The 27,370-nt window shown below is 40.2% G+C and overlaps 1 protein-coding gene across 1 annotated transcript in view; it reads left to right on the top strand.

Annotated features, from left to right (window-relative positions):
- The first annotated feature begins 22,562 nt into the window (after nucleotides 1-22,562).
- The window catches only part of LOC150088619 (cytochrome P450 3A5-like), a 158,859-nt gene continuing 154,051 nt past the window's right edge, over nucleotides 22,563-27,370 (top strand). Inside the window, exon 1 of the mRNA XM_090370270.1 lies at nucleotides 22,563-22,865. Coding sequence (XP_090226396.1) covers nucleotides 22,563-22,865 — 303 coding nt within the window. The remainder of the gene's footprint in view (nucleotides 22,866-27,370) is intronic.

Below are 27,370 nucleotides of genomic sequence, written 5' to 3'. Positions count from 1 at the left end.
ATGATTGGACGCGTTGCAGATGGTATGAACTCATTTGGTTTGTTGACAGTATCCTCCATACAGTGGATTGGGAAATACTCAATCGTTGGCCTTTCGCTCGAGTACTCGTACTCGGATTGCCTTCTGCAAGACATATGACATTCTCCTCATTGTCTGGCGTCCTTGTCGTTCGCTCTCGACTCATGGTATCTCTCGTGAAACAACCAGTCTCACGTAACCTTCTGTGCACACGTGCGAAAATCGTATGATGAGGAGTACGCCTGTGCGGGAAACGTTCCTGGTACAAGCGCAGAGCGGCGCGCCTCTTACAGTCCGCAGCTCCGTATGCGAGGTGCATTTCGGCCAGTTCAACGTTTGAATACTCGTCCATCCTACTGCCTTGGGAACCGGTTCGAATTATTTATTTTTATTATTTTTATTTATTTAATTTTTTTTTTTAATTGGTCTCCGCTCAGGAAGCTCAGGTGACTATCCTGACGGAGACCTTCCAGAAAATAATGGGCAGCCTGGCTACCTACTAGTGGTGTGCGGGCAATGTAAAGTCCCATCAGGAGCCCTGCAGCCAAATGCCAGGACACACAACAGACCCCAACATAATACTACGCATTCAACACACAACGCTTTTCTGGCATTTTCAGTGTTCTGTATTTCTTCACAGTGTAAATATGGCGCAGTTGTGGGAAATCACAGGTGGCATCTGACCATAACACTATGCACACTATGTCTGTTATCGGAGGTTTCACGCCTAATACGCCACCATTCATCCACTCGATGGAGCAGAAACCGTGACTCATCGGAGAAGGCCACCCGTTGGCACTCGGCCGAGATCCACTGTTGATATTTCTGTGCAATTTGATGCCGTTGTTCACCTCTTAGATCAATGGCGCATGGGGCTCCATAATTGGCACGTTGGGTAGTCAAAACTGTCCTATTCGTCCAGTCTTGATACACTTTCACCACTGCAGCACGTGTGCATTTCACAAAGTCCGCTATTTCGGAAATGCTGGCAGCCCTCGCCCGATAGCCGATGATCATGCCTTTCCCAGGTCTAATAGGTCGCGTGCTTTGCCCATGACAGAGGCTATTACTGTGTTCATGGATGCCGAACATCAAGCCTTATATGCTTGCGGTGTGTGAACTTGACACGTGTGCTGTATGATTCACTAAGCGTGTGTGATGTTTGCATTGGCGGTTGGTCATAATATTGTGACTGGACTCTGTATATGTATCTGGGGGGAAAAATCGCGAAAGTAGCATCATTGGACCTACCTTCCCCAAGGTCGAGGTGAGGCAGAGAGGCACCAACTGGTGTCGCTTCCTTAACTACCACCCACCACTCGATGCGAAAGCCAAAACTAAAACAGGTTCACCTCCATAGCTGGTTGAAGATGAGAAGTAGAAATATTTAACATACTGCATCGAGTGTGGCGCACGATAAAGTCACTCGCGTTCAGGCATTTAGCAGAGGGGTCGTCTCGAGAAGTCGGAGACTGTCTCCCGTGGACGACAGTGGAGTGAGTGGCGCTGTCTACCGTATGGTTATCCCAACCAACTGGAAGTGCTTATCGTGCAACTGCACTAGTGACCACCCAGGGGATATTCATGTGTTCTTGAGGCGGATCTCAGGGTTTTCCCCATCAGCCGCCGTTTTACATCTTGTGTAGAAGCTTACGCCCAAACCGGCCATTTTTATGTAGTGTGTTGGATGTGTAAGTGTAGTGATATGGTGTGTTGTTATGTTTTCGGCCGGTACCTGGCTCTTAGCAGATGGGAAGTAGCAACACCTGGTCACCACGTCCCAACCCCCATCCCTGCCACGTGGAGGCTGCCAGGATCCTACTGTCACTTGCTGGACTAACCCAGGGCAAAAGACCCGAGAGCCCAAATTAGGATGAAATGAAAATGCTATGAGTGTCCAATCATCATCAACTTCTGGTAAAATTATCCCAAATTAGCAAGTCTAGGCTCCTCTCTTCTTTTAAAAGCACGTGAGGCAAAGGTGTTCAGTGTTATAAATGCCGCTTGAGATCGGATAAGCGCAGGTTTATTTCCCATTGTGAAGGTATCTAAAACAAGCTGCAATTCACGCCTGTAGTCTTGATAATATTGACAATCGAAAATAATGTGGTCAATATTCTCTTTCTGTCCACAGAGACAAAGCAGGGTAGGAGACAGTCCTAATTTGAATAATTTGCTATTAATACTCCCGTGGGCGGTTTGTTTGTTATTTGGGTTTTAGGAGCATTAGCAACTTAGGCCATATTGCTCCGGGATATGCGGTGGTCATTCCCTGACCTTTCCGCATCCTCCGTATTTGGTGGTCACGGGGTCGAACCCCGGGCTAATCAAGAAGCGTGTGCTACGCACTGTTGCTCCTGCCCACCTGGCTACGGAGGCGCCCCGTGAGCGGTGAATAAAACTGTACCATGCAAGCCAGGTGCAAACCACAAAGATTCTCTCTTCCTGAACTCCTTCACCGATGGTAAAAACTGTGGTCACGGCGCCAAGTTCCGAAGCTGACCAGTCTCTTTGCCATTTATCTACATAAATAGAACGAAGCCTTCTTTTCTCAGATGTTAAAGAAGCATCTAGGTCGAGTTGCACATCATCCAAAGTGACAGGTATTGATTTCTTCAGGTGATACATCATATATCTGTATTGACTAGTGACCACTCAGCAAAGAAGAAGAAGCCGCCGACCGGGCTAGCCGGGTGGGTAAAGTGCCTGCCTGGCAACCCATAAGTCGCGGGTTCGAATCCCGCTTCGGGCTTGGATCAGAGTACAAAATACAAAAACTTTGGGAGGTGCAATATGACCACAGAAGCCGATGCGCCAACAACCAACAAAAAAAAAAAAAAAAAAAAGCCAACGTATAAAGTGGAGCATAGCATTGAATACATTCATCATACGTACTACAAAGTAATGAAGCTAGATACAGACATGACAGTTTACAGGATTTACACACCAAGTGATTGGAACGATTCCAAACTGTTCACATCATCGAACAGCAAATAGCAGACCAGAGATGGACAATAGTCAAGAAGAAGAACCTGATAGTTCCTGCAATCTTGGAAAAAAAAACATGCAGGATGTGAGCGACCAACTACAAACAACAACGGATACAGACACAACGGAACCAGAACTGGAGAAGGAACAACAAGTAGGAACAACTCCAACCCAGAGCAACCGAAGTGGAAACAGACAAGATCTGGATATCCATAATAGAAGAAGAGTGGAAGAAAGCCCTAGCAGAATTCGAGGAATTCGACCCCACACCATACCAAAGCAGAGACCCAACAGAATCCTGTGGCAAGTCACAGACCACCTCAATAAGCGAATAACAATGGATTATATCAACAACAATAAAGTAACACTAGACAACATCCGCACAGCAATTTACTGTGCCGCTGTAGCAGCCATCAGAAAGTACGGAAGGGAAAGCAGAGAGCAATATAACACAAAACGCAAAGACAAGGAAATGTCAGCCTGCGAAAGAAGACTATAGCAGAAGATAGAAAGAAAAGAGTGAAGATAGACCAACTGACCCAGTACCAGCGGGGTCACCGAAGTAAGAAGCTGATCATAAAAGTGAAGGCCATTGTCAAGAAAGACCACATCCATAGCAAACACGAGACCTGTAATCAGGGGACCGAAGAATATCATGACATTTCGACCGAGAAGGTGAGGATTCATTGAGAAGAGCTGACAGTCTCTTAATTCCAAGGATTTGCATCATCTGGGTTGTTCTCTGTTGGAGAGGGATATGTAGCTTATTGGTGACTCACCACACCAGCCAGTACTCATTTGCTTAGATTTTCCTAGTTTTGTCGTGGCGTCTGAGACCGAGATTTCAGCTCTGTGTAAGATAGCAAAGTATGTAGCTGAGTAAATGGAATTTCTAATCTCTGGATTGTTCACTTTCATCAATTGTTTCGTGGTCTATCTGAGTCGGCGAAACCTGTTTTGCCAACTCAAAGGGTGACTTAAAAGGGTGATTTCAATGTTTGGTTGATTAATACTTTGCTGAAAGGACACATTTACAGTTTTTGCCTTCAGGATACCATATTCATGCAAGATGGTATCCTGAAGATCCCATTTTGCATGAATATGAACCGGAAATCATTAAGCGTGTTGTGGATTTAACACCAGGACTCCTACTTCGACTCTATAACTGTTGTCTGAAACAGGGGTACTTCCCCAAGGACTGGAAAATTGCCAATACTAAATTAATCCTAAAAAATCCTAACAGAAACCCAACTCTTCCGACCTTCTATCGGCCCATTGCTTTGCTGTCGATCTTAAGCAAGCTCTATGAAAGACTTTTGTACAAGCGGATTCAACAGTACTACTCCACAGCAAACCTCGAGGCAGCAAACCAATATGGCTTCAGGCCGGGACTGTCAACAATCGAAGCCATCAGGAACCTTATAAATATTGCCAATGCATGCCAAAGTAAATACTTTCTGGTAATCGCTATGGATTTTGCTAGGGCGTTCGACTCTCTCTGGTGGCCAAGCGTCCTTGGCAGACTCCGCAAAGCGCATGCGCCCATAAACCTTTACAATATTATCAAAGCATACCTGTCCCAAAGAAGAATTAAAGTCATAGCGCCCTTCCAAAGAATAACAAGAAATATCCATAGAGGATGCCCGCAGGGATCCGTCCTTGCCCCCTGCTTTGGAATACTGTATAGTCTTCGACGACTTCCTTGACACCAACTTGGGGGAAGTAAAGTGTCAAGCCTTCGCAGATGACCTTGCACTGATGGTGGCGGCAGACTCCAGGGCCCAACTGGAGATACAGGCAAACCATGCCCTAGAGATCCTACAACAATGGGCAGAAGAAAACTTCCTACAAATTGAACCGACAAAAACAACGTCGATCCTTCTCAAAGGATCATTAAATATCAGAAGACCTCCGCAAATTAAAATAAAAGGAAAAACGATAAAGCTTACCACCCAAATGAAATATCTAGGTGTCATCCTTGACAACAATCTCTCCTTCCAACCTCATCTCAAGCAACTAAGAATAAAAATTAGAAACTACTCTGCACTGGTTGCCCGTGTTACAAGGCGTGACTGGGCCCTGAAAAAGCGAACACTCTCTCTCTACTATAAGGCTACATTTTTACCAGCAATCTCATATGCTGCTCCAATTTGGTTCCACAAGACAGCCATGGCCGTAAATAAAAGAATTCTTGATTCAATCCAGAGAACAATCCTTCTAACAATAACCCGCACATGTAGGACTGTCAGTACGCATGCGCTCCAGGTGCTGGCGGGGGTTCTCCCGCTGGACCTGGAGATTGTCAGGTGTGGCTTGTCATACTACCTATCTAAAGGGATGCCCGTCACATTCATGTGGTACACCATCGAACCTAGAAATGACAGAAAGACAGAAAAGACCCATTATTGGGGCATCTAAAACAAGAATAGCAAACCCGCTGGACAAACAGCACCAAAGGAGAAGTGACAAGGAAATTTCTTCCGGAAATACACAAAGTGTACCCTAAATCACCGCCTTGGCTCCACCCAGGACTGCACTCCACCTACCTCCTGACGGGTCACGGACCTTTTAATGAAAAACTTGCAGCCTTCCGGCTTGTGGAGGACCCACATTGTCCATGCGGGGAACGCGAGAGCAACATTTGATGCACCAATGTCCACTGTACGACGACCTACGTGGACTCCTAATCACCCGACTAACTTACTTACCTCAGGACCGGGAACACCATCTCCTGGACAGCTTCGATGAACATAGTGCGCTCGCCAAATTTGCACGAGACTTATTTGCAAGAAGGAGAACACAAATTGCAATCAATAATGCACGCCGTTAGCCCAGGGCTCCCTGCACATGAGCATTCAAACTGAACCAGACTATGGCCGTTATGGTGGGACCTCACTCTCTCTCCTAGGATTGAACATCCATCGTAAATGATAGACGATCCGATACCATATATGCGGACTCCTACTAGACAATGATCTCTCTCTGGATGGGACTCTTTCTCCCATGTGTGACGCAACGACTGGACTACATGACCACAGCAACTCTGCTGCAGCACGTCGCCTGGCGTTCTGAACTGGGCACCTTTTCTCAGTTCACTTTTAAAACCCCATCCCTAGGCAGGGAAGGGGAAGAGATGGGCCTCTGTCTCATCCCCTTCCCTGCCCCCTTTTCTCCCTGGTGGGGCTTGCTCCACTGACACTGCTGGGATCGCCTTCTCTTTCGTTCCTATACTTCTACCTGTTCCCCCAATCTTCAGTCTTCCCCCACTCTACCTTTACCGACCGTGAATGTCCCAACTGCAAGCTGCTAAACTTCAATGTAAAAAATTAACCTAACCTTCATTTAAAACATATCTCGGCCTTACCTAAACCTCTAGTGTCTACCCCATTTTTTTTTTTTTTTTACATAGGCCCCAGCCACTGAAATCTCAGGAAATTAGGTGGCAGGGCCTGCCAGAGTAAATAATTGTAATACTGGTGTACCTGGTCTGCCTCCACGGAGCCAAGTGTGGGCAACGTTGGGCCTCAGTAGGGGTCCAGCGGCTAAATGACCAGATGAACAACGGTACACGACAGTACACATGTACAAAATCCATACACTTTTAAATCTCTGGCCTCAACAGTGTTCTGTTTCACATGACAATGTATACTACGCGGAGATGGGGGAAAACCCCTGGTGCCGTTTGACACGAATACACTTTACACTTACAGTTTTTGGGTCACTCCGTGGCTGAGTTAGTCGGTCTCAGGCGTAGATAGCCAGGTTTTTTCCCTCAGAAACTGGGGTTTTTTTCGTCCAGCAAAACAGGCAAATGGACCAGAGAACACACGCAATTTACAGACACGAATACAGGTTAATGTAATCATTTATGGGTAACCCTAATATAGTAATTTGATTTTTTTTTTTTTTTTTTTTTTTTACAGTTTTTGGAGAAAGGCGGCAGCATCTGACAAAAGCAGTAAAATCGATATCAGTAAGCGACTACCAGAAATACTTCCAATCATGACAGAAGAGCGACTTCGCATAGAGCTGCCGAACGGAACTACTTTGATGGAGGCGAGAACAAACACATAATTGGTGAATTCTAAGCTTACTTAATAAGGTAATTCTAGGAACTTTCAGTCTTTGTTCGTAAATGGACGAGCAAGGGCTGAAGGTATTTATGGAATTTTCAAAAATTTTGCCAAAAAAGTAACATTCCATTACAGAATTCGACTACAGTTACTACGGATGGTGCACCTGCATTGCAACAGGTTTTAAAAAAGGTGTTTATTGTATTTTGATTTTTTCTTGAAACTTTTTTCTCACTACTTCATTATCTTTCAGGAAACGTCATGCACAAAAGGTTTTCGTTTTGCGCATGTTTCCTGAAGGATAAATATGGTGATCTCGTACAATAAGGAAGGAAGCACGATGACTCAGTAAAGGCAAGCTAATTGGAATATTTCTAAGTTTCATAAAGAAGACGAAAGAGGAATTTAATTTGTGTGTGTGCGCGCGCTTGCTTAATTAACACAACGTATTGAAGTACTCCTGGAAGAATTTAATATCGAATTGAAAACAGCTACTACTATTACAACTTTAAAAACACTGACAGTAGGAATTGAATGTAATAAATATCCAAAACAGTGTTATTTAAAATCACAACACAATGTGAAAACTTTTGGAATTTAATTGTTAAAAATTACTATCCATTAGTAAGAAAACATATCCTCAAAATTTATTCTTATTGCTTCGACATTTCTTCGAACAGGAAACGTTTAAAATGCAGTTCTCAGTCAAGACTCAACGATTCAGATCCATTTGCCTAAGAGCAGGGAAGCCCGAATTACCTGGCGAATTTCGAGTTTTCAGAAGACAGGTAGTGCCAAGTTTGACATTAATTTTTTTAATGAACTTTGAAAAACCCAAGTAAAGTTTCTTCCTCTTAAATACCTAAGGGATAAAATATGCTAGTTCTAAATATATGCTGTGCTTGCTAACAGGAGAGACTGAATCTACAGGGATGGGATACACTTAAATAGAAAGAGTGCAAGAATATTTGCCAATGCTATCGAGGCAGTGTTAAGTGGGTCGGAAAACTGCTAGTTTGGGGGGGGGGGATTAACAGACTAAACGATTAACGGTATCCGCAGGCAAAAGCGAAAGTGATTCTTGCACTGCTTCTATTGTAATGAGCTGTAAAATGTATTGTAATCAGCTGGGAATTTCAAGAGCTGCTGGCAGTCATCTTGGAACAATAAAATACATGGGCTGTGTTAGGGTAACTAAGAGTAAAAACAAGTGCATGTATACTTGCATGTATACTAATGCTAGAAGTATAGTAAATAAAATTGATGAATTTGAAGTGCTGATCAAGATATCAAAGGCAAATATTATTGGGATATCAGAAACGTGGTGTAACACAAATATAAGCAGTGCAGAATTGGAATTTGGGGAGTACAATGTGTAGAGCAAGGACAGACGTGTTAGGAAGGGAGGAGGGGTTATGCTGTTATTTAAGAAACAAATAAAATCTAAGGAAGTGCATCCAGTTTACATGGGTGGACAATGCAACGCTGTGTCTGTTTGTTGTCACAAACACTGGGAAAGGGAAAATGAGAGTACGAGTATGTTATGGGTCTAATGACGCTGATGAGTACAATAAACAGTTGTGCAGAGAAATAGGATGGGCCAGTAAATCAGAATAATATCTTGTATTGGGGATTCTAACTTTCCAGATATTGACTGGAACGTGTGGGTTGGTCACTCGAACGCTAGCAAGCATTTTGTGAATTTATTGGATGATTGTTTTCTACAGCAACTAGAGGGAGTAATACCCTGGATCTGATTATCAGTAGTTATGACGCATGCATTAGGAATTTTCAGATAAAGGAACCACTAGGTACAGTCATTGTACACTCAGTGTACTGATGTGGGATTTACTTAAAGATGTAACTACGATCAAGGGTAAAGGGAACGGTTTTTTTTTTTTTTTTTTTTTTTCGTAAAGGTGACTACAGAGGTCTCAGACAGTTTTTAAATTGTATAGAGTGTGATCAACTGATGATGTTACCAACGGTGAATTCTAAATGGGAAGCCTTCAGGGACTTAATCTTGAAGACTGCTAGGCTTTTCATACCAAGTAAGAAATACTGTTCAAGGTTCAGGCCTAAATGGATGTCGGTTGAATTAATGAGGCTCGTGGCAGAGAAGAAAAATGCATGGGATGCATATAAATTATAAGGCGACACAGAAGCCTACGACAGGTATAAGTTAGTCTGTAGTCAAGTCACAAAGGAGGTTAGGCAGGCGAAGGCAGATTACGAGAAATTTTTTGGCAAAGGACGCAACGAACAGAACAATAGCAATGAGTTCTTTACTTATGTAAATTCTAGAAAGAAGGGGATGAATCAGGTTGGTCCACTTGACATGGATGGTTCGACTATTGATGATCCTGCTCAAGTAGCTGATAACCTGAATGAGTATTTTGCACCTACATTCACACATGAGGAGTTCTTCAAAGAGGGGAATGCCAGAAATTTATCAAACTCTAACAGGGAGGTAAATGATTTTGTGATAACTGACAGAAAAGTGGAGGAGAAATTGTTGAAGTTAAACATAAAAAAGGCACCTGGGGCAGAAGAAATCTATCCAGTTATAATGAAGAAGGCAGCAAGGGAAGTAAGCAAACCCTTAGCCATAATTATGAGAGCATCCTTAGAGTCAGGGGAGATCCCCATGGACTGGAGATGTGCAAATGTATCCCCAATTCACAAAAGTGGTTCAAAAAGTGACACGAATAATTATAGACATGTTAGTTTAACTTCTGTTCCGGGGAAAATAATAGTCGCTGGTTAAATATGTGATACACCTACACAAGACAGCAGCAATAGCTCAGACACAACATGGGTTTTCTGACCAATTTGATTGGATACTACGATGTGGTCACAAAGGAACTAGATGCTAAAAATAATTTTGATATCATATACTTGGATTTCAGGAAAGCTTTTGATACTGTTACTCATGGAAGACTGCTGTACAAATTGGAGTGATATAGTATTAATGGAAAGTTGCTGCAGTGGATAAAGGGATGGTTGAATGGGAGACGGCAGAGAATAGTAATAAATGGACACTGCCCTACGTGGACTAATGTTATTAGCGGGATCCCCCAGGGTTCGGTGCTGGGCCCATTGTTGTTTTGTGTATTTATCGATGATATCAGTGAAGTTTTATTAGGTTTAATGTCCAAGTTTGCAAATAATACAAAGGTTGGAAGGGTTGTTAATGACACTAAAGACAGTATGCTACTGCAACAGGATCTAGAAAAGTTAGGCAGATGGGCTGAGAAGTGGCAACTGAAGTTTAATATTGACAAATGCAAAGTATTGCAAAGTATTGCACGAGAAACGTACCAACTCTGTAGTACTACACTCAGGAAGGTGGTGAGCGAAAAAGACCTGGAGGTAATTGTGCAGTCAGATATGAAGTTCTCTGAATAGTGCAGACAAGCTGCCAGAGCAGATCATAGAGTTTTGTCAATGATATATAGGAATTTTGCTAGCAGAGACAAGGAGGTGATTATCCCTTTGTATAAGGCAATGGTCAGGCCACATCTTGAGTACTGTATACAGGTCTGAAGGCATGCCTCATTTTAGGAAGGATCTGGTGTTGTTAGAACGAGCACAGAGAAGGGCAACAAGATTGGTGAGAGGAACAAAGGCGTGCGCTTATGAAGAAAGGCTTAATTTCTGCACTTTGCAGCATCTGGCGACTAGGCACCTGCAATGCGATCTGATTGAAGTGTATAAGGCCTTGAATGGTTTGAACAGGCTCAATGCTGACGGGATACTTCCGCTTGCTTCAGCCTAAGAACCTGAAGAAGCATAGATTCAAATTGAGGAAAGACAGTTGTAGAATAGATAGTGCGGTTTGCCTTTAGCCAACGGATATCACTGGGGGCACGGGCCCCCTAGTGATACCCGACGCTACCAATACCAGCCATGGGGAGGCTGAACGGATGGGACCCCGCGTTACCCACCGCCACCACCATCACCACTGGGAGGTGAGCCAGGTTGCCCATCATACTCTGGCTGGCCTCAGGCAGGATCGCTCGAGCTTCCTGACAGAGACCAAGTAAAAAAATAATAATCAATAAGAGAACACGGATTTAGAAGAAGAAGAGATAGACAGGTAAGAGTTGATCCACCCAAGTGTAAGCGAAATGAGGGACACGTGGGGGTTGAAAAGGCACAGGAGCAGATGCTCCTGTGTGAGTGCCATTGTCCATGAGCTTTGTGAATCCCGCACTCCGAGGGTTACCAGCCATCACGCACCTCAGATGCCAGCAGTATATCCTACCCTAAATGGGTTTGCTTGAGTTCAGTGTTATGTCAGAGGTTTCGAATTTTTCTGCTCAAGTTTGATTTGATCCCAAGGGCATATTGTTCAACGTCGTGCTAAGTTCTTCTATTCTGGCTCTTCTTAGAGCAAAAACTTCCTGCGCATAGGTTGCAAGCGCTTTGTAGGAACTTTCTTCTATTAAGAAAGAGGACTCATTGTTTCGTGGATTGCTCTGTATTTCTGTGAGGAACTTAATCCTGCTGTTTTCGTAGGTGCTGCACTCATGCATGACGTGTTCCCAGGATTCCTCTTCGCCCCAGTGGCATCGCGGGTCTGTCTCTATGCCCATGGCTGTCAACTTTTGTCGAAAGGGACCATGTCCCGTGATTAAGAAAGTTGCCAAGGAGGAGGCTTTGGGTGGATTACTTTGATTGTTGGTATGAATCGTCGGGTGATTTCTCCTTTCGCTGAAGTTTCCGCTGAAGTTAATCCATAATTGTTCTTTCAACTCATCTTTATTCACATCTAGTTCCACATCATAAATCAGAACCTTAGGATCTCGCTTCTTTACCTTATCCACACACAATTTTAATTCTTTAAACTTTGGACAATCAACGAGCAAATCTATATCCTTTACCGACTCTACTTCAAGGATGATCTTCTTATCCAGTACAGCTCTTAAATTTTGTACTTTAATTCTGTAGTTCAAGTCTCACTTTTCTGATTAAATCTTTTTTAATATCTTCACTGCATTTATGTTTACTATTCTTGGTAGTAATAACTGCCACTCTAGGTTTTGCAACACACTTTTCTTTTACCACAGTAGCATATTCCTTTTTGTATTATTTTTTAATGTCTTTCTTTTCAGCCCTAATAACATGTAAATCTATCTCCAGTTTTACTATGGCCATTTCTAGATCATCCCATATTTCCATAATCTTGGTTGCTACATTGCCCGTTACCCGATGTTCTCTTTGCAATAGGAGAGCCCTTAATCTCCCTCGTGCCTCCACTATTTTGTCTAATCCGGTTACCACAGGTCCTTGTTCCGAACTTTTTGTCATGGAATTTAACAACAACTTCATACTATTTATCATTTCTAATTTCTTTTCTGGTGTCCACATCCCCTGCTTTTTCCTTTCACAAGTTGTATCCTGTGATTCCCCAGTACTAGCAGATTTTTCCTTTACTTCTTCAAGGACTATATCTTCCACCTCTTCCTGAGTCTCAGAGTTTTCACTCTCTGAATCTTCTGAATCACTATCTGCTTCCATCTCAATATCTGCTTTTTTCTTGGAAAGAGAGCCAGCGCTCGACTTTTTACCGGACATTAAAAGGCTGTAATTGCCAACTATTTACAACTTTAACTTTATAATACGAAGGTCTTTAAGACCAACACTTCAACTCAAAACACAAGAATCCAAAAATCTATTTAGAAACTTATTTAAAAACACCCCCCCCCCCCCGCACTCAAGTGAAACGAGTGGGGGTCCCAAAAGCTTAAAACTTGAGGGCACAAAATGCAATTTTAAACCAAATTCTCTCTGCTCCACCAACTCAATTACCCGTTTAGCCGGTCAGGGGGATGACCCCTAACCGCTCACCCCAGACGTCGAGAACATAGGGCAGCTAATCAATGCACTTCGTGCAACAGAAAACTTGAAAAGTAACAAATCAATAAAAAGAAATTTCAATCAAAATTCACTAATTACACTTCTGATAAGTCACTCAGTCAAGTCCCCAAGATTAGCCCTTGGGGCGCAACATATGTGCAGAAAGAATATGCTCGGCTGCTTGATTTAAAGTGATCCTGGTCTTGCGCTCTCCTTCTATATTACTCGGACTCCGTCTAGTCACGAGCTGACGAAGTAAAGGCAGAAAGTTATGCATTAGCTGACTCAGATGCCTCCCAAAAGAGTAACCAAATGCGATGAATGCTGAATCTCACCACTGTTTCCTTTTCATGAATTAAAAACTCGTACAAAACTTTCATCGTGCGGTTTCACAGAGCAACACAGGGATAGCATTTTGAATTTAGCCTGTTGAAATTGTTAGCCTTTCGATGAATAAAGAAAACTGCATCCTGCTCTTGTGGTTTGTTTCTTAGTTAGTTCCAGGAATTGCTGGGAGTGGACAGCACTCCCAGCAATTGGTTTGGTCCGAGATAGAGATAGAGGATATGCGTCAGAGCTTTGCCTTCTGTAACGAGAGCCAGTTGACATTTCCAGATAAATTTCGATGTTGAGAAGTACTTCAAGGGCTTTTGCTAGGATGATCTGAAAGTTGTAAAAAAAAAAAAAAAAAGTCATATGAATGTTATTCCAGAATTACCTAATCTCCTCTTGTGTGTTATGTCTGTTAATTGCGTGTTCTCTTGTTGGCCAGACAAAAACCCAAGTTTCTGGGCGGGAGGGGGGGATCTTGCTATTTTTGCCTGACACCGATTAACTAAGCCGTGGAGCGGCCTAGTTAATTAGGGAAAAGCTCATAAAAGTCTCCCTCGCGTCATTCATTAGATTTGAACCATGGTCTTTTCCACTCTATGTGGGGAAGACGGTGATTATAACCACCGTGCTACTGCGAATTTTAAACTTTCAAGCCAGTCGGAAGGTATCGTAAAATTTCTTATATTTGGGTAGTGTTTGTTGTTTTCCGCCCACTTTAGTAACCAATATTCCGCAGAAAAACGTTTTTTTTTTTTTTTTTCTCTTCAGTTGGAATTGCGGTTGTTTGCAAAATATAGACAGATCGATAGGTAAACAGCCGTTTTATGTATGTTTTTTTTTTGTTTTTTTTTAATCTTAAACATATATAAAAACTGTTTCAATTAACTCTCCTACCCGTGAATATTATGCCTGTAAATTTCGGTGTTCTCTGGTCTTACTCCATAGTAGAATAGACCTGCTTACTGGTCTATTTGCCTATTCTACAGTAATCCCAAGTTTCCTGAATTATTGTAAATTAGGTAAATTGGGCCATAGTAGAATAGAAAAACCGTGCTGTCCTCGCCTAAGACTGACTAACTCAGCCACGGACTAGAGGGGGGGAAAAAAGGCCGTAAAACATCTTCTGGCATTGACGGGATTCGAACCGGGGACTTTTTTGCAAAGACATTTTATATATAAAGCTCTGTTGGATAGTGCAGTAGTCGTGGAAAAAGCCTGGGTTCGAATCCCGTCATTAATGCGAGGGATTTTTACGAGCTTTTTCACAACGTGGATGAGTTAGTCGATCTCAGGCGAGAGTTACATGGGTTTATTTCCCGGAAACTATAGTTTTTTAAAAGAAAAATCGACCAGAGAATACCGTGCAATTTATAGACATGGAGATATATCTTTCATATTTTGCGACTGAACAGTTAGTAGATTAGTAATAATAAATCTCTTAGGAATTGTAGTGCAATTGTTCTTGTGGATGGCTTACTGCTTTTTTTTTTTTTTTTTTTTTTTATATTAATACTGTATAATGAGAGACGATAGTAAAACTTTTTCGAGGATTTTCAACTGACTGGGAGCTGTTGTAATTTGCAATGGGTTGATAAAGAATATAGTGTTAATAGCATTAGATTAGGATTTTGTAGTGGAATTATATCATGATTCCTCACGGGTTATAAATTACCGTCCATCCATGCAGAGGCGGATTTACTATGAAGCTTAAGCTTCAGGGTCCCTTCCTGGCCCTGGAAGGGGCCCCAGGAATGTGTTCACATGATCATATGTTTTTGTAGGATTGCAAAAGTAAGATATTTTAACCACATTAAGATAAGATCGTTGTCCATTTCCACTCCGACTTTCCCTCCGTCACATTTCCCCTCGTGTCTGGTGGCGTTGAAGTGGGCTCGGGCATTTTTGGGATCCGACTAAGGGGAAGTTGAGTTGTGGATACATTTAGTTTGGGTTTAGTGGGATATACAGTATTTATGTTGTTCGCAGTCACTTGCGTGTATAGTTAAGTTATTGCTAGCCGTTCCCTTGTAGGAATGGCTTACACTTCAGGAATACTCCTGTCGCCCACTGTGCCAACTCACCCGACATCGTGACACGAAGGTGCAGCAGGGTCAGAGGTCTTATCGCGATATGAACATGTTCTACGGCGCTCGGAACCAGAAGTATGTGGGTAGTGGAGAAGAAACAAGGTTTGAAATGTATGGAGCTAGTCTGCGTAAAATTTTTCCAGTCATCAGATGCGTAAAATTGTAAGCGGAGGATTCTGTTGTCATCGACGCCTAGTCAAAACGGAAGTTCTCTCCTGTCAGGAATATACTCGATAATGCAGCGTATACAATTATAAATGCACTATACATTTTTTTTTTTTTTATGGGAATCGCGGGAAATAGAATTTATCAGAATTCCTGTGTTTTGTAGGGCACAAACCTGTAGCAGTACTACAAGCCGCGATTATGTCTGTGTCTGAAGTCTCATGTTTTATGCTTCCCAACGTATCATATCACGTCTTAGCGTATATGAGGCATCTTGTCCTGACGACGTCAGGCGATTCCAGGCGAAACGGTACGCAAAATTGCCACCGACTCAGTGAAATGGCCTGAAGAAACAAGTGTTTCAGTGACAAAACTCCTACACATACTGTATTCGTCAATATACAATGTATATAGCATAACAGTAATTTGATTACACAATTATGTAACTCAAAACAACGTACCGCAATTTTAAAATGCATTTGAATTGCTCTTGTGTATGCCTTAATTTCCGATTAATTTTGTATATTTTTCAGAATTATTGATCATACCAAAATTCAACCTAATATATGAAAGAAACTTCATAGAAATTTTCCCAAGTTTCACAACAGTCTTAAACATTTACATGACATTGCCAATAACGAGTTGTGAAACTGAAAGAAACTTTTCTAAACTACGAATAATAAAAAAAATTTCGATCAACCATGCTAGAAGAAAGACTGAATTATCTTTCTATTCCCTCTATAGAAAATGATATTACAAAATCGTTCATATGAAGAGGTGATCAAAGAGTATGCAGCCAAAAAATGTAGGAAAAAAGCATAGTGGTGTGTTAGGCAGTTAATAAAAATAGTAGTTTGTTTTTCTGAATTTTGTGATGTTTGCGGTATTTGTCAGCTTTTTTAAATTTGTAATTTGTTGTGATTTCTTTTCTCATTCCAACTAAATATTCACTTTCGTACCTAATTTTGTATTCTTTTTATTAAATAAGACCCCAAAAATTGTATAAGCTTCAGATCCCACAAGACCTGGATCCGTCTCTACTTCCATGTCAGGTCAGGTTGATGGATATGCTTAGTAAATCCAACAAATTACGGAGGAATATGGATGGACTTTTTTTTTTTTTTTTTCTCACGTGGGCTGAATTAGTCGGTCGCATGCAAGAACTGCATGGTTTTTCTCATGAAAACTCAGGCTTTTCGTCTAGCAAAGAGCAGACCAACCAAAAACCACACACAATTACAAACATACTGAGCATCATAGCTATGGCGCTTAACACACACACACACACACACACACACACACACACACACACACACACACACACACACACACACACACACACACACACACACACACACACACACAGGAGTGGCCAACTTAATTTGTGATGCGATCTACTTTTTTTCCTTCAAAATGTTCCGTGATCTACCATCCCAAAAATTTCATTGCACAAAGTGCACAAATCGAAGGATGACTGTATATTTAAAATTCGTCGTGATCGACCGAAATTAAATCAGCGATCGACTCGTTGGCCAACCCTGACCTATGGCATAATTCCACTGGGAGAGAAAGCCATGGTAAATGTGCATTTTTTTCAGCATGGTCTTATATATGTCCAACAAATCGCTAGGTCGGTTTGCCTGTTTGTATGTGCTTAATACAGCTATGCCTCGCATAACGCGATATTCAGTTAACGCTATTTGAAAAATGATACCACTTTTCACTTTACACGATGCCAATTTCCAGTTAACGCGATGTTTTTTTTTTTTATGCGATAGTTGAAAAAGATTTGAATCGCGAGTTAAGCTTACCGCGAGTCGTAAGGTCAATAAACAAACGTTTGTCTGCTGCCCGCCTCGGTGTGTTCCATCAACCATCGGAAGAAGACGTGTTTGTCTCCTGCTAATAAAGTCAATGCAGACTTGCATTTAAAAATTCAAATTTTTAAATGAGCCAGATGAAAATGTTACCGCGAAGGAGATAACGGTAAAAGAATTAGATGAAATCTTTCGTATCGCATAGAACCTCAAACAAAAGGTTTGATGTTCTCTGCGATATTTATTTCGCCAGGGTCCAGAGAAGATTGTTGTCGGCTATCGGAAATTGATTGATGAAAATAGAAAGTCAACACTGTTCAAATATTTCCGCAACAGTAATTTCTTCATCGTGTATTTTATGTCGGAGGTTCCCAAAGTTTCTCGGTTCACGGTGCCTTTAATGTCTCAGTAATTTTTTCAAGGCGTACCCAGACGAAAAGAAATACCTAACAGTTTCGTTTAGTAGTTTGGTCCAAACAACTTAATAAGAAATGCTGAAACTGTGAACTACCTCGAGCTAGTAGTTCGCGCGGTGTCCGACAGATTACGAGTATCGCTGTGTTTCCCTCGAAAATTTAAAATATTCTGCGGCGCACAGTTTAAGAACAGCTGTTTTATGCAATGAACATTTAATTCCATAATTATTTTCATTATCTTTTACATTATATACAGTTAAAAAGTTATTTAAAAGGTATTTTTAAAATTCTTTATGGATATTCCAGGTCAAGGACCAATTATACATTTTCCTATTGGTTATGATATTCGATTAACGAGTTTCCGTTTTGCGCGATGCGCTCGCGGGACGAATTAATCGCGTTAATCGAGGCCCGCCTGTATATCATTACTCCCCACATGGATAATAATGCTCTCTCTTTTTTCCCCCCCACCCCAACTAAAACATAACAATATGTTCGTCAGTTGTTTCTCTCCAGACTCTGGTTCTAGATCCCAACAGTTAGTACCAAAATTGTTATCCGTTTCCATTATCGTTATTCATTTTTCAGTGGAATGTTCAATAAAACTAAATCCTTTTGAAGCAGAGCTGTTGATCGTTCTGTTCTGGAACCCAAATCGGGGGTCGCCTAACAGGTCACTGGATACTTGAGTCCCTGACGAGTCCCCTCTGCTCTTATTGTGTCTACGGCAGAGGTTCCAAAACTTGTATACCTTGAGCCCCGCAAAAAATTTTTAATAAATTTCACACCCCTCCCAAGTGTAAATATTATATTTGACGAAAATTTAGCTATGAATATACATTATATACTTTTATATATTAATATATACTGTACTTTGTTATTTTTATTTTATTTTTTTATTTATTTATTTTTTTTTTCAGGAGCATTAGCAACTAAGGCCATATTGCTCTGGGGATATGCGGTGGTCATTCCCTGACCTTTCCGCATCCTTCGTATTTGGTGGTCAGGGATCGAACCCCGGTCTAGTACAAGAAGCGTGTGCCACGCACTGCTACTCCTGCCCACCTGGCTACAGAGGCGCCTATATACCGTACTTCAATACATTTAATCTCAAAGAAATAAAATATGAATAAAATTGAATAATAGAAATAAGTAAAAAAGCGCTTCGTACTCGTATTAGCGAGATGGTTTGTCCATATTTCGTTAAAAAAAAAAGGTGCTTCATGGAAACAACAAGCTTCCCCCCAAAAGTGTACCCTCGGGGGTTTCCCAAAGTGTGGGGACGTCCCCACACTTTGGGAACCTCTGCTCTAGTTCATCCACCATTTCTTCAGTGGCCCAATTTCATCTAATAATACACATTTTAATTTGAGATCAGCATGTTCCTTACATTGGGAATAACGAAAAGAATCGGTAGTCGACATTCTTTTCGTTTATTTTAATATAATTTGAGTGTATATTTTTTTATTTTCTGTTTATGTGCTTTTATTTTTCAGTTTCCATTTCATTTATTTTTCTTTGCTTTATGATATAAATAATTTTTGGGACTCCTATTGCAGCTGGGGACCGGATCTAAAGTTCCACTTGGACCCTGAGTGAGATAATCACATATCAAAACTTGAAAAATGCTATACGCTTAGCGCGTGCTCTCTGGTGTTCTCTTCATCTACAGCGAAACATCAAGTACGAAGTAGAAAGGGTATTGATCGTGTGTTTACCAATGACATTACCCCAAACATTATCAAACAGCTAAACATCTGCATGTTTATTACTATTACTAATTGGTGCAAGAGCGGGACGGTTGCCATCTGAGTAAATTATCTGGACATCTCTCCTTTCTCGTTATCCTCAAGGCTATCCGGTCATTTACCTGTCGTAGTGTGACATGGCGAAATCCCACGTGGCTGGCAAACAGCCAGAAACGTAATGAAGTGACAGATAGTTGCACGTGCTGTCCTACTTGGTGGTAATGATTTCTTCGTCTTCGTATTATAATTATGACTTGAAATAATAGTTATAATAAGAAATATTTTATTCCCAAGAAACGTTAATTCTTTTGCGACCATGAACGGATTGGCAGTTACGGGAGAGTACAGGAAATGCTTTGACGGGTTCCCTCGGCTTCCTCCCCTCCCCATTATTTTTATTATTTTTTTAACTACACGTATTCCTCAGCGATTGCGGTGGTTAGGAAGTCAAATCCTCTGGATTGGTAAAACCACGAACAGCAAATACTTAAAAAAAAAAAAAAAAAAGTGGTTATGTTCCATGCTATTTAGAAAATATAGAAACACAATTTTTAAACGATAGAACTAGAATCATATGCTAAAAGTTGAAAATTAAATAGAATTATATGGTAAAATAGACAAGTTTTTAACTTACCAGTAATCCAGAAATATCATATACGAGGCTTGGCACTATGAGAGATGATAGGAATGATAATAATGAAAGATCTAAAGCAGAAAGGGAAAGGGCCATCTTGAAGTCACTTGGCTTTCCACTTTTTACTAACGCTATGAAAGAAAGGGCCAAGTGAGCGTGACCTTGAATCACCTGCTTTTTCCCTCAAATAGGCACAGAAGAGATAAACGCAATGGTGCTTGATGCAGTGGAAGTATAAATCGGCTTCAGAAATTGTCCGATTGAAAGTTGCTTATCTTTCTTTTTAATTTCTTGATTCGTACTGTAACTTTGGATTGTATAGCTTCCAGAATATTGAAATCGATGTGTGAACCAGCACCCTTCAAATGTACCCTCGTGATGGGTGTATTTGAAGAACCAAGGGGTAGACTAGCTGCTGTAGTTGGTCCCGACGGTTTCAACCAATTTGGCTAAATCTCCCTCCCCCCCACCAACTGTAACACGCTATTAACGCTATTGGTCCCAACGGCGATTGTCACCTAGCTGTCCGAGCCGTCCGCCCTTGGCAGAGCCGTTTATTATACCTTTATATGTGTAATTGTTATTTTTTGATAAATACAAAAAATAACAATATGAGTCAGTATGACATAATATGTATGTAAGAACCATATTATGTCCGCCAAGTTTGTCAAGGAGGGTGTAAAGTAGCAGGGATTCCACTTTCTTCCCGAATTATTCAGTCCAGTAGTGATAGACCTAAGTCAGCTATTATAATTAATAACACTGATATAACTGTTACTAAAATGACAACTCAAAACAATACGTGTGTTCAGATTGCTTTTTGTGGTTTGTCGTTCTGTTTAATGCCCTTATACTGCCCCCTTTCGCAAGACATTTTAGAAACAGTCCATTATATAGAAGGTTTTCTGAGTGTTACTGCAAATTCTAACCTAATGATTGCTATGGACGCAAATGCGAAGTCTTTGCTTTGGCACAGTGTTTTTACTGATAACAGAGGTAGATTATTGGAAGACATATTTACATACAATCTTAATGTTCACAATGTTCAGGGCATGCCTTATACTTTTTCAATTGTGAACGGACAGTCAAACATAGATATTACGTTATCTACAACTAGTATTTGTAATAAAGTCGTTGGTTGTAAAATTCTTACTGAGGCGACGCAGAGTGACCACAGAGCAATACATTTTATTATTAAGTTTGACAAGTCAGTTGTTAATTCTCTCAGTATGCAAAATATAAACAGATTTTCAATTAAAACAATGAATTGGGAAAAGTTTAGGCAAGCCTTACGTATAGAATTTGAGGGAGACACTAGAACACAATTGAATGTTTTAAATGCTTTGGAATACTCTTCATATATTCAGAATGCTTTGTATAGAGTAACATCTTATTATTATTTTTTTTTTTAATGAAAACCCCAAACACGAAAGGTATCAAAACCTATAGTACTTAGTACCGTGCATGGGTTGAAGGAGAAGTATGGGGGGAGGGGGGTGCCGGAAACTTTGCTCTAGAGACTAAACATGGGTTTCACCACTTCAAGCCTCCAATAAGCAAAGTGGTGGTATTTCACCGGTTGATGAAAGTCATCTACCACCTACAATGCATGTAAGAGGGAGAAAATGGGAAAGAACATAGTTCCTTGGTGGTCTGAGGAATTAGCGTCTCTTCGTAGACAAGTTAATTCTGCAAGAAGACATTATCAAATTCGACCTCTTGAGCTGACGATCGTCGCCAGCTCAGGAGGTCGAATGGTTTAAAACTAATTACAAAAATAAAAAGAAATTATACTGTAAAGCAGTTAGGCAGCATAAGACCCAATCATGGCAGAATTTTGTAAAAGAAACAGGAAATATGGAGCCGTGGGGTTTATTTTACAAAATGTCTCGCAATAAAGTTCCCTTAGGAGATATGTTTTACAGTGTAGAAGATATGTTACATGAACCTACACTAGATTGGTTTTCTTCAGTTGCTGCAGTAGTGAACAGCCTTTATAAGTGTGATGATATCGGACAAGACACCGTTGATCAGCTTAGAATAAGAATGGAAAACAGTTTATATAATGCTCTATTGAAACTGAGCTATTCAATATGATTGAGTTACAATCAGTTATGAAACAAGTTAGGTTAAATAAATGTCCTGGTTGGGATTTTTTTTGTTAGTTTTTGGTGCATCGGCTTCTGTGACCATATTGCACCTCCCAAGGTTTTAGAATTTTGTACTCTGATCCAAGCCCGAGGCGGGATTCGAACCCGCGACCTTTGGGTTGCCAGGCAGGCATTTTATCCACCCGGCTAGTCCAGTTGGCGGTTGGGATTTAGTAGAAAATATAGTAATAGTTAAGATGTTTGAAATTTATCCTGAAATATTGTTAAATATGTTTAACAAATGCCTTTTAGAATCAGTTTTTCCAGAAATATGGGAGTTCGCAATTTTAAAGATGATCCTGAAACCAGGGAAGAATCCTTCGGAGCCAAGAGCATATCAGCCAATATCTTTATTGGCAACCTAGGGAAGATATATGAGAGACTTTTAGCCATAAGATTAGATGAATTATTAAAAGTTAATTGTACAGTTAAAACAAATCAATATGGATTTAAACAGGGAAAATCTGCTGAAGACGTTATATATAACTTAGTTCATTATTGTGATACTGCTACTGATAAATATGTTATGGCAGTGTTCATAGACTTCGAGGGGGCGTTTGATTCACTGTGGTGGGTGAGTGTATTAAATGTGTTAGTAAAGATGAGTTGTTCATATCAATTATACAAAGTAATAAGAAATTATTTTACAAATAGGAAAATATCAGTAAGGGCATGCCATTTAGTTTACGACACACTGGTATATCGCGGATGTCCCCAATGCTTCGTACTGGGGCCTGTGTGTTGGAACCTTGTATTAGATCAGTGGCTCTCTCGGAGTCTTGAACGTTGTCATTTTATAGCATACGCAGATGATTTGGTAATTTGTGTTCCGAGGTCTTCAAGATTGATCTTGGAGACAAGGATTAAGAAAATATTGGAGAATCTGACCCGATGGGTTACATTACATAAGTTGGATATCTCTATAACAAAAACTAAGCTGATGGTTTTTAAAGGGACTTTCAATTATGATCGTCCACCTACTGCACGTATATATAATAAACAAATAACGTATGTTAAAACAAATAAGTATTTAGGAATAACTATAGATGATATATTTTTTTTATAGATGATAAGTTAAGTTTTACAGAACATGCAGAAAATTTAGCGAATAAAGTAAGAACGTTTAGCGCTGCTATAATTAGGATAACCAGACGGAATGGGGGTTAAATAAAAAAAACCTGAGATTGTATTATAAGGCTGTTTTCCTGCCAATTGTTTCATATGCTGCTGGTATTTGGTATAGGTGGGCAAATATTATTAGAATAAAAAATAAATTAAATTCCATACAGAGGGTGATGTTATTAGCAATTAATCAAGTATGTAGGACGGTTTCAACGAATGCCCTTCAGATGAATAGCTGGGGTGTTACCCCTGGATTTGTATGTGATATATAGAGGGATGGTGTGTCATTTAAAGAAGGGTAGGGAAGTTAGATTTATGAGAATAACTTCTAATACATCTGTTAATATGAAAATTGAGACTAAACGAATTTTAAATGAATTATATAATATATGGCAATGTAGGTGGAACGACAGTACGACTGGTCTAGTCACCAAATACTTTTTGCCAGATATTCGCTATTTGTCATTAAACAAAAAATTAGATTGGTTTTTCCCAGCTATGACGGCTTCTTTTATATTGACAGGGCATGGATCATTAAAGGCAAAACTGTTTCAGTTGGGTATAGCGACAGATAGTTTTTGTATTTTTGGGATTGAAGAAGATTGGAAACATGTATTATTAAATTGTAATCTGTATACTGAACAAAGATCTCTGTTGTTTCAAGCAGTTTTAATAAGTAATGTTAATGAATTACACTTGTTTCTCTCAGATAGAGATAGATTTAATGGTTTTCAGCATTTTTGTCTTAGTGTCTTTAGAAAAAGACGACAATTGCTGCAAGCCACTCAGTAATATCTCAGTCTTTTTTTTTTTTTTTTTCTCGTTCTCGTACCAATTTGGGTTTTTTTTTTTTTTTTTTTTTTTTCTTCTCTTCACCCTTAGTTTGGGTTTTATTTTTTATTATTATTTTTTTCTCTTTTCACCCATAGTTGTTGTTTTTAATAATTTGTAGTGTTATTTTAATTTTAGTTATTTTTCAACTTATCATTTTTATATAGATATTTTTAATTAATTAATTATTTTATTTATATATATATATATATATTTTTTTTTTTTTTTTCTGGTACTCAGGATTGGGTACCCTGAGTACATTATTTGCTGGCATCCACTGGTCCGTAGCCGAGTGGTCAGGAGCGGGAGTGCAGTAGCACACGCTCTTTGAGTAGACCGGGGTTCAAGCCCCTGACTGCTGAATACGGTCGATCTACCAACCTGCACTGGACCAGCGTGGCAGATTATGGTCCATTTCCCTCAGCATGAATTGTTGAGGAGGCTTCCATCCTGCAGTGGGTTGATAATGGCTGCACTTTACTTTACTTTACTTTTTACTGGTAAGATGTGTTGGGGGTCTAACGGCTCCTGGAGTTTCCCCCATCTCCGCGTATTTTCTATGTTTCGGGCAAACCTGAGATTTTTTTAAAAAATATATATGGTTCATGAGCTGTGTGGCGTGTTGTACCCTTTTTTCATGCGGCCTATTAGCCGCCAGGCCCCTAGTGGGACCTGACGTTTCCACACCCTGCCACGGGGAGGCTGGCCGTGTGTACCCAATGAGGCTATTTTACTCTGGCGGGTCCTACCACTTACTTTCCTGCGATTTCAGTGGCTAGGACCTAAAAAAAATAATAAATAATAAATAAATATATATATAAAATAAAATACATTGGAGAAGTCGCGAGCGTAGTTTAGTTAGTTAAGGTTCTTTTAAACATCGTGTGGGGTTTACACTGAAAGTCTGAAAGGCCTAAAAGGTCGGGCATAAATTTTGGTGTGTCTTAAATTTTGATGTTGGGCTGATCGCTATGTAATATCCACTGGTATGACACGCCCGCCGGTGGATGCGGGACTTTGTGCTATAGCACAGACTATTAGAACGGGCCCGGCTCTACACGACGTCGAACGTGCGCCGGGAATTGGCTGTCCAGGAACAGCTGCTCCCTGGTGGCAAAACGGTCTGACATGGATAACACATACTACAGTATTGTAGTGTGTGTTAATACTATGTATTAACATAGTACATGTATACTCAGGTACTATACACGTACATGTATACTCAGGTACATATACATGTACTATACATAGTACATGTATTTGGTATGTTGAGGGTCTAGCGGCTCCTGGGATTTCTCCCATCTCCGCGGTGTTCTCTGTATCGAGTGACAGTACGCTGTCAGGCCAGAGATTTAAAGTGTGTGGATCGTGTATACTGTTGTGCCCATTGTTCATCTGGCTTATTGGCCATCGGGCCCCTGATGGGACCTGACGTTTCCCATACCGCGCCACGTGGAGGCTAGCCAGGTGTTACCAATAAGGAATCAGTCATAGTACATATATAGTACCTTAATACTCAGGCCCATTGTACAGAGATTATTCCCTCACAGAGACATTAGGTGGAGGTAGGCACATGCCTGGGGGCCGCCATAAACAGGGAATATACACATACATATCCATTTCTTCAGAACTTTTCTTATTCATCATCTCACCATTTACCTTTGTATTTGTATTTCTGTATTACTTTAATATTATTCTCTGACAGTTGTCTGTCTTGGAGACAACAACAGCTTCAAAACACCAAGGCTCAAGCTGCAACCTAACTGCTGTTCTAATTCTCAATATTCTAAAAAGATCAAATTGCTGTGGGTCAAATATGTAGATTGGGTAATTCTGTATAATTAATGAGTAATCGAGGCTGGCAGGCAAAATGAATCACAGAGCATTTATTATACAACAAAGCTATTTAGACATATACACAAAAGGCAATTATCAATAATAAAGGAACAATTAAAATTTCCAATCATGTTTCATTTAAAATTCTGTTAATAAACATTACAACTTCAGTTTAAAATAAATTTTCTGTTTATATACTCCTGGACCCCCACTTCAGGTCAGAGGAGTTCACTAAATAGAGAGATACAAGAACATTACCATATGTTTAGAACTTACGCAGGCTCGAACCGCGGTCACTCAAAGCACGTGTTCTTCTGTATCCTTACGCTTGACCATTCGGTTACGACGACCATTAATCACAATTGACGGCAATATACAGTATTACCAGCCTCTTAATCAATGATGCTGAATTGGACCAAACCTATAAGATTATTATTGTTCACTGTCAAACCTTATAATGTTCACGACAGTAAAATATTGATACTCTTATTCTAGCTTTCATGATTTCCATTTCAAAATACCTATAACTCTTAATGAAAAATTCCAGTTATAATCCAATCCCTATAACAGTATAATATAAAATGCTTTAACCAATAAAATGCCTTACAAATAAATATGAACCAATTCATACTACACTTTCATAATTAATTCTTCTCTAAGTTCTTATTACTCTACATGACATCGTATCCGTTATTCAAAAACTTGCGACTTGCAATGCCCATCTTACCTAACACCCGTAATTCAAAACTTCTCATTCACAGTACTTCCACAATAACTGTAATACACAAGGTTTAATCTCGTTTACTCAATTACCTCTCTTACTCAATCTTAATGATACAATTACTTTCTAATTATCTTTATTACTTCGCTGATTCTCCCCAAAAAATTAATCTGAAGTACACTCTTTTATTTATATATATATATTTTTTTTCTTCTGTGTTAATTTCAATCTAAAAAGTATGGTCAACTCAAACGCCCACTGATAACTACTCTCTGTCTTCCACTTAATCATCCCTCCCTTTATCCATAGCAGTAACTTGCCTTAATTTCCACATTGCCCCAGTTCAATAGCATCAAAAGCCTTTCTGAAATCCAACTATATCAAATTTATTTTTTGCATCCAGCTCCTTGGGCATAATATCATAGTAACCTATCCGATTGGTTAGACAAGACCGCCCCTTAACAAATCTGTGCAGTGACCTCAGTATAATTGCATTCCTGTCCAGATGGGACAGGAATGCAATTATACTGAGGATGGGCCTTACTTGCCAGCGGCTCCATTATTCTCCT

Source organism: Mastigoproctus giganteus, chromosome 3 (genome assembly GCF_048544385.1).
Source record: "Mastigoproctus giganteus isolate SK-2022 chromosome 3, ASM4854438v1, whole genome shotgun sequence".
Classification (NCBI taxonomy): domain Eukaryota; kingdom Metazoa; phylum Arthropoda; class Arachnida; order Uropygi; family Thelyphonidae; genus Mastigoproctus; species Mastigoproctus giganteus.
The sequence above is the reverse complement of the archived record's forward strand: the minus strand, read 5'-3'. Positions and strand labels throughout refer to the sequence as shown.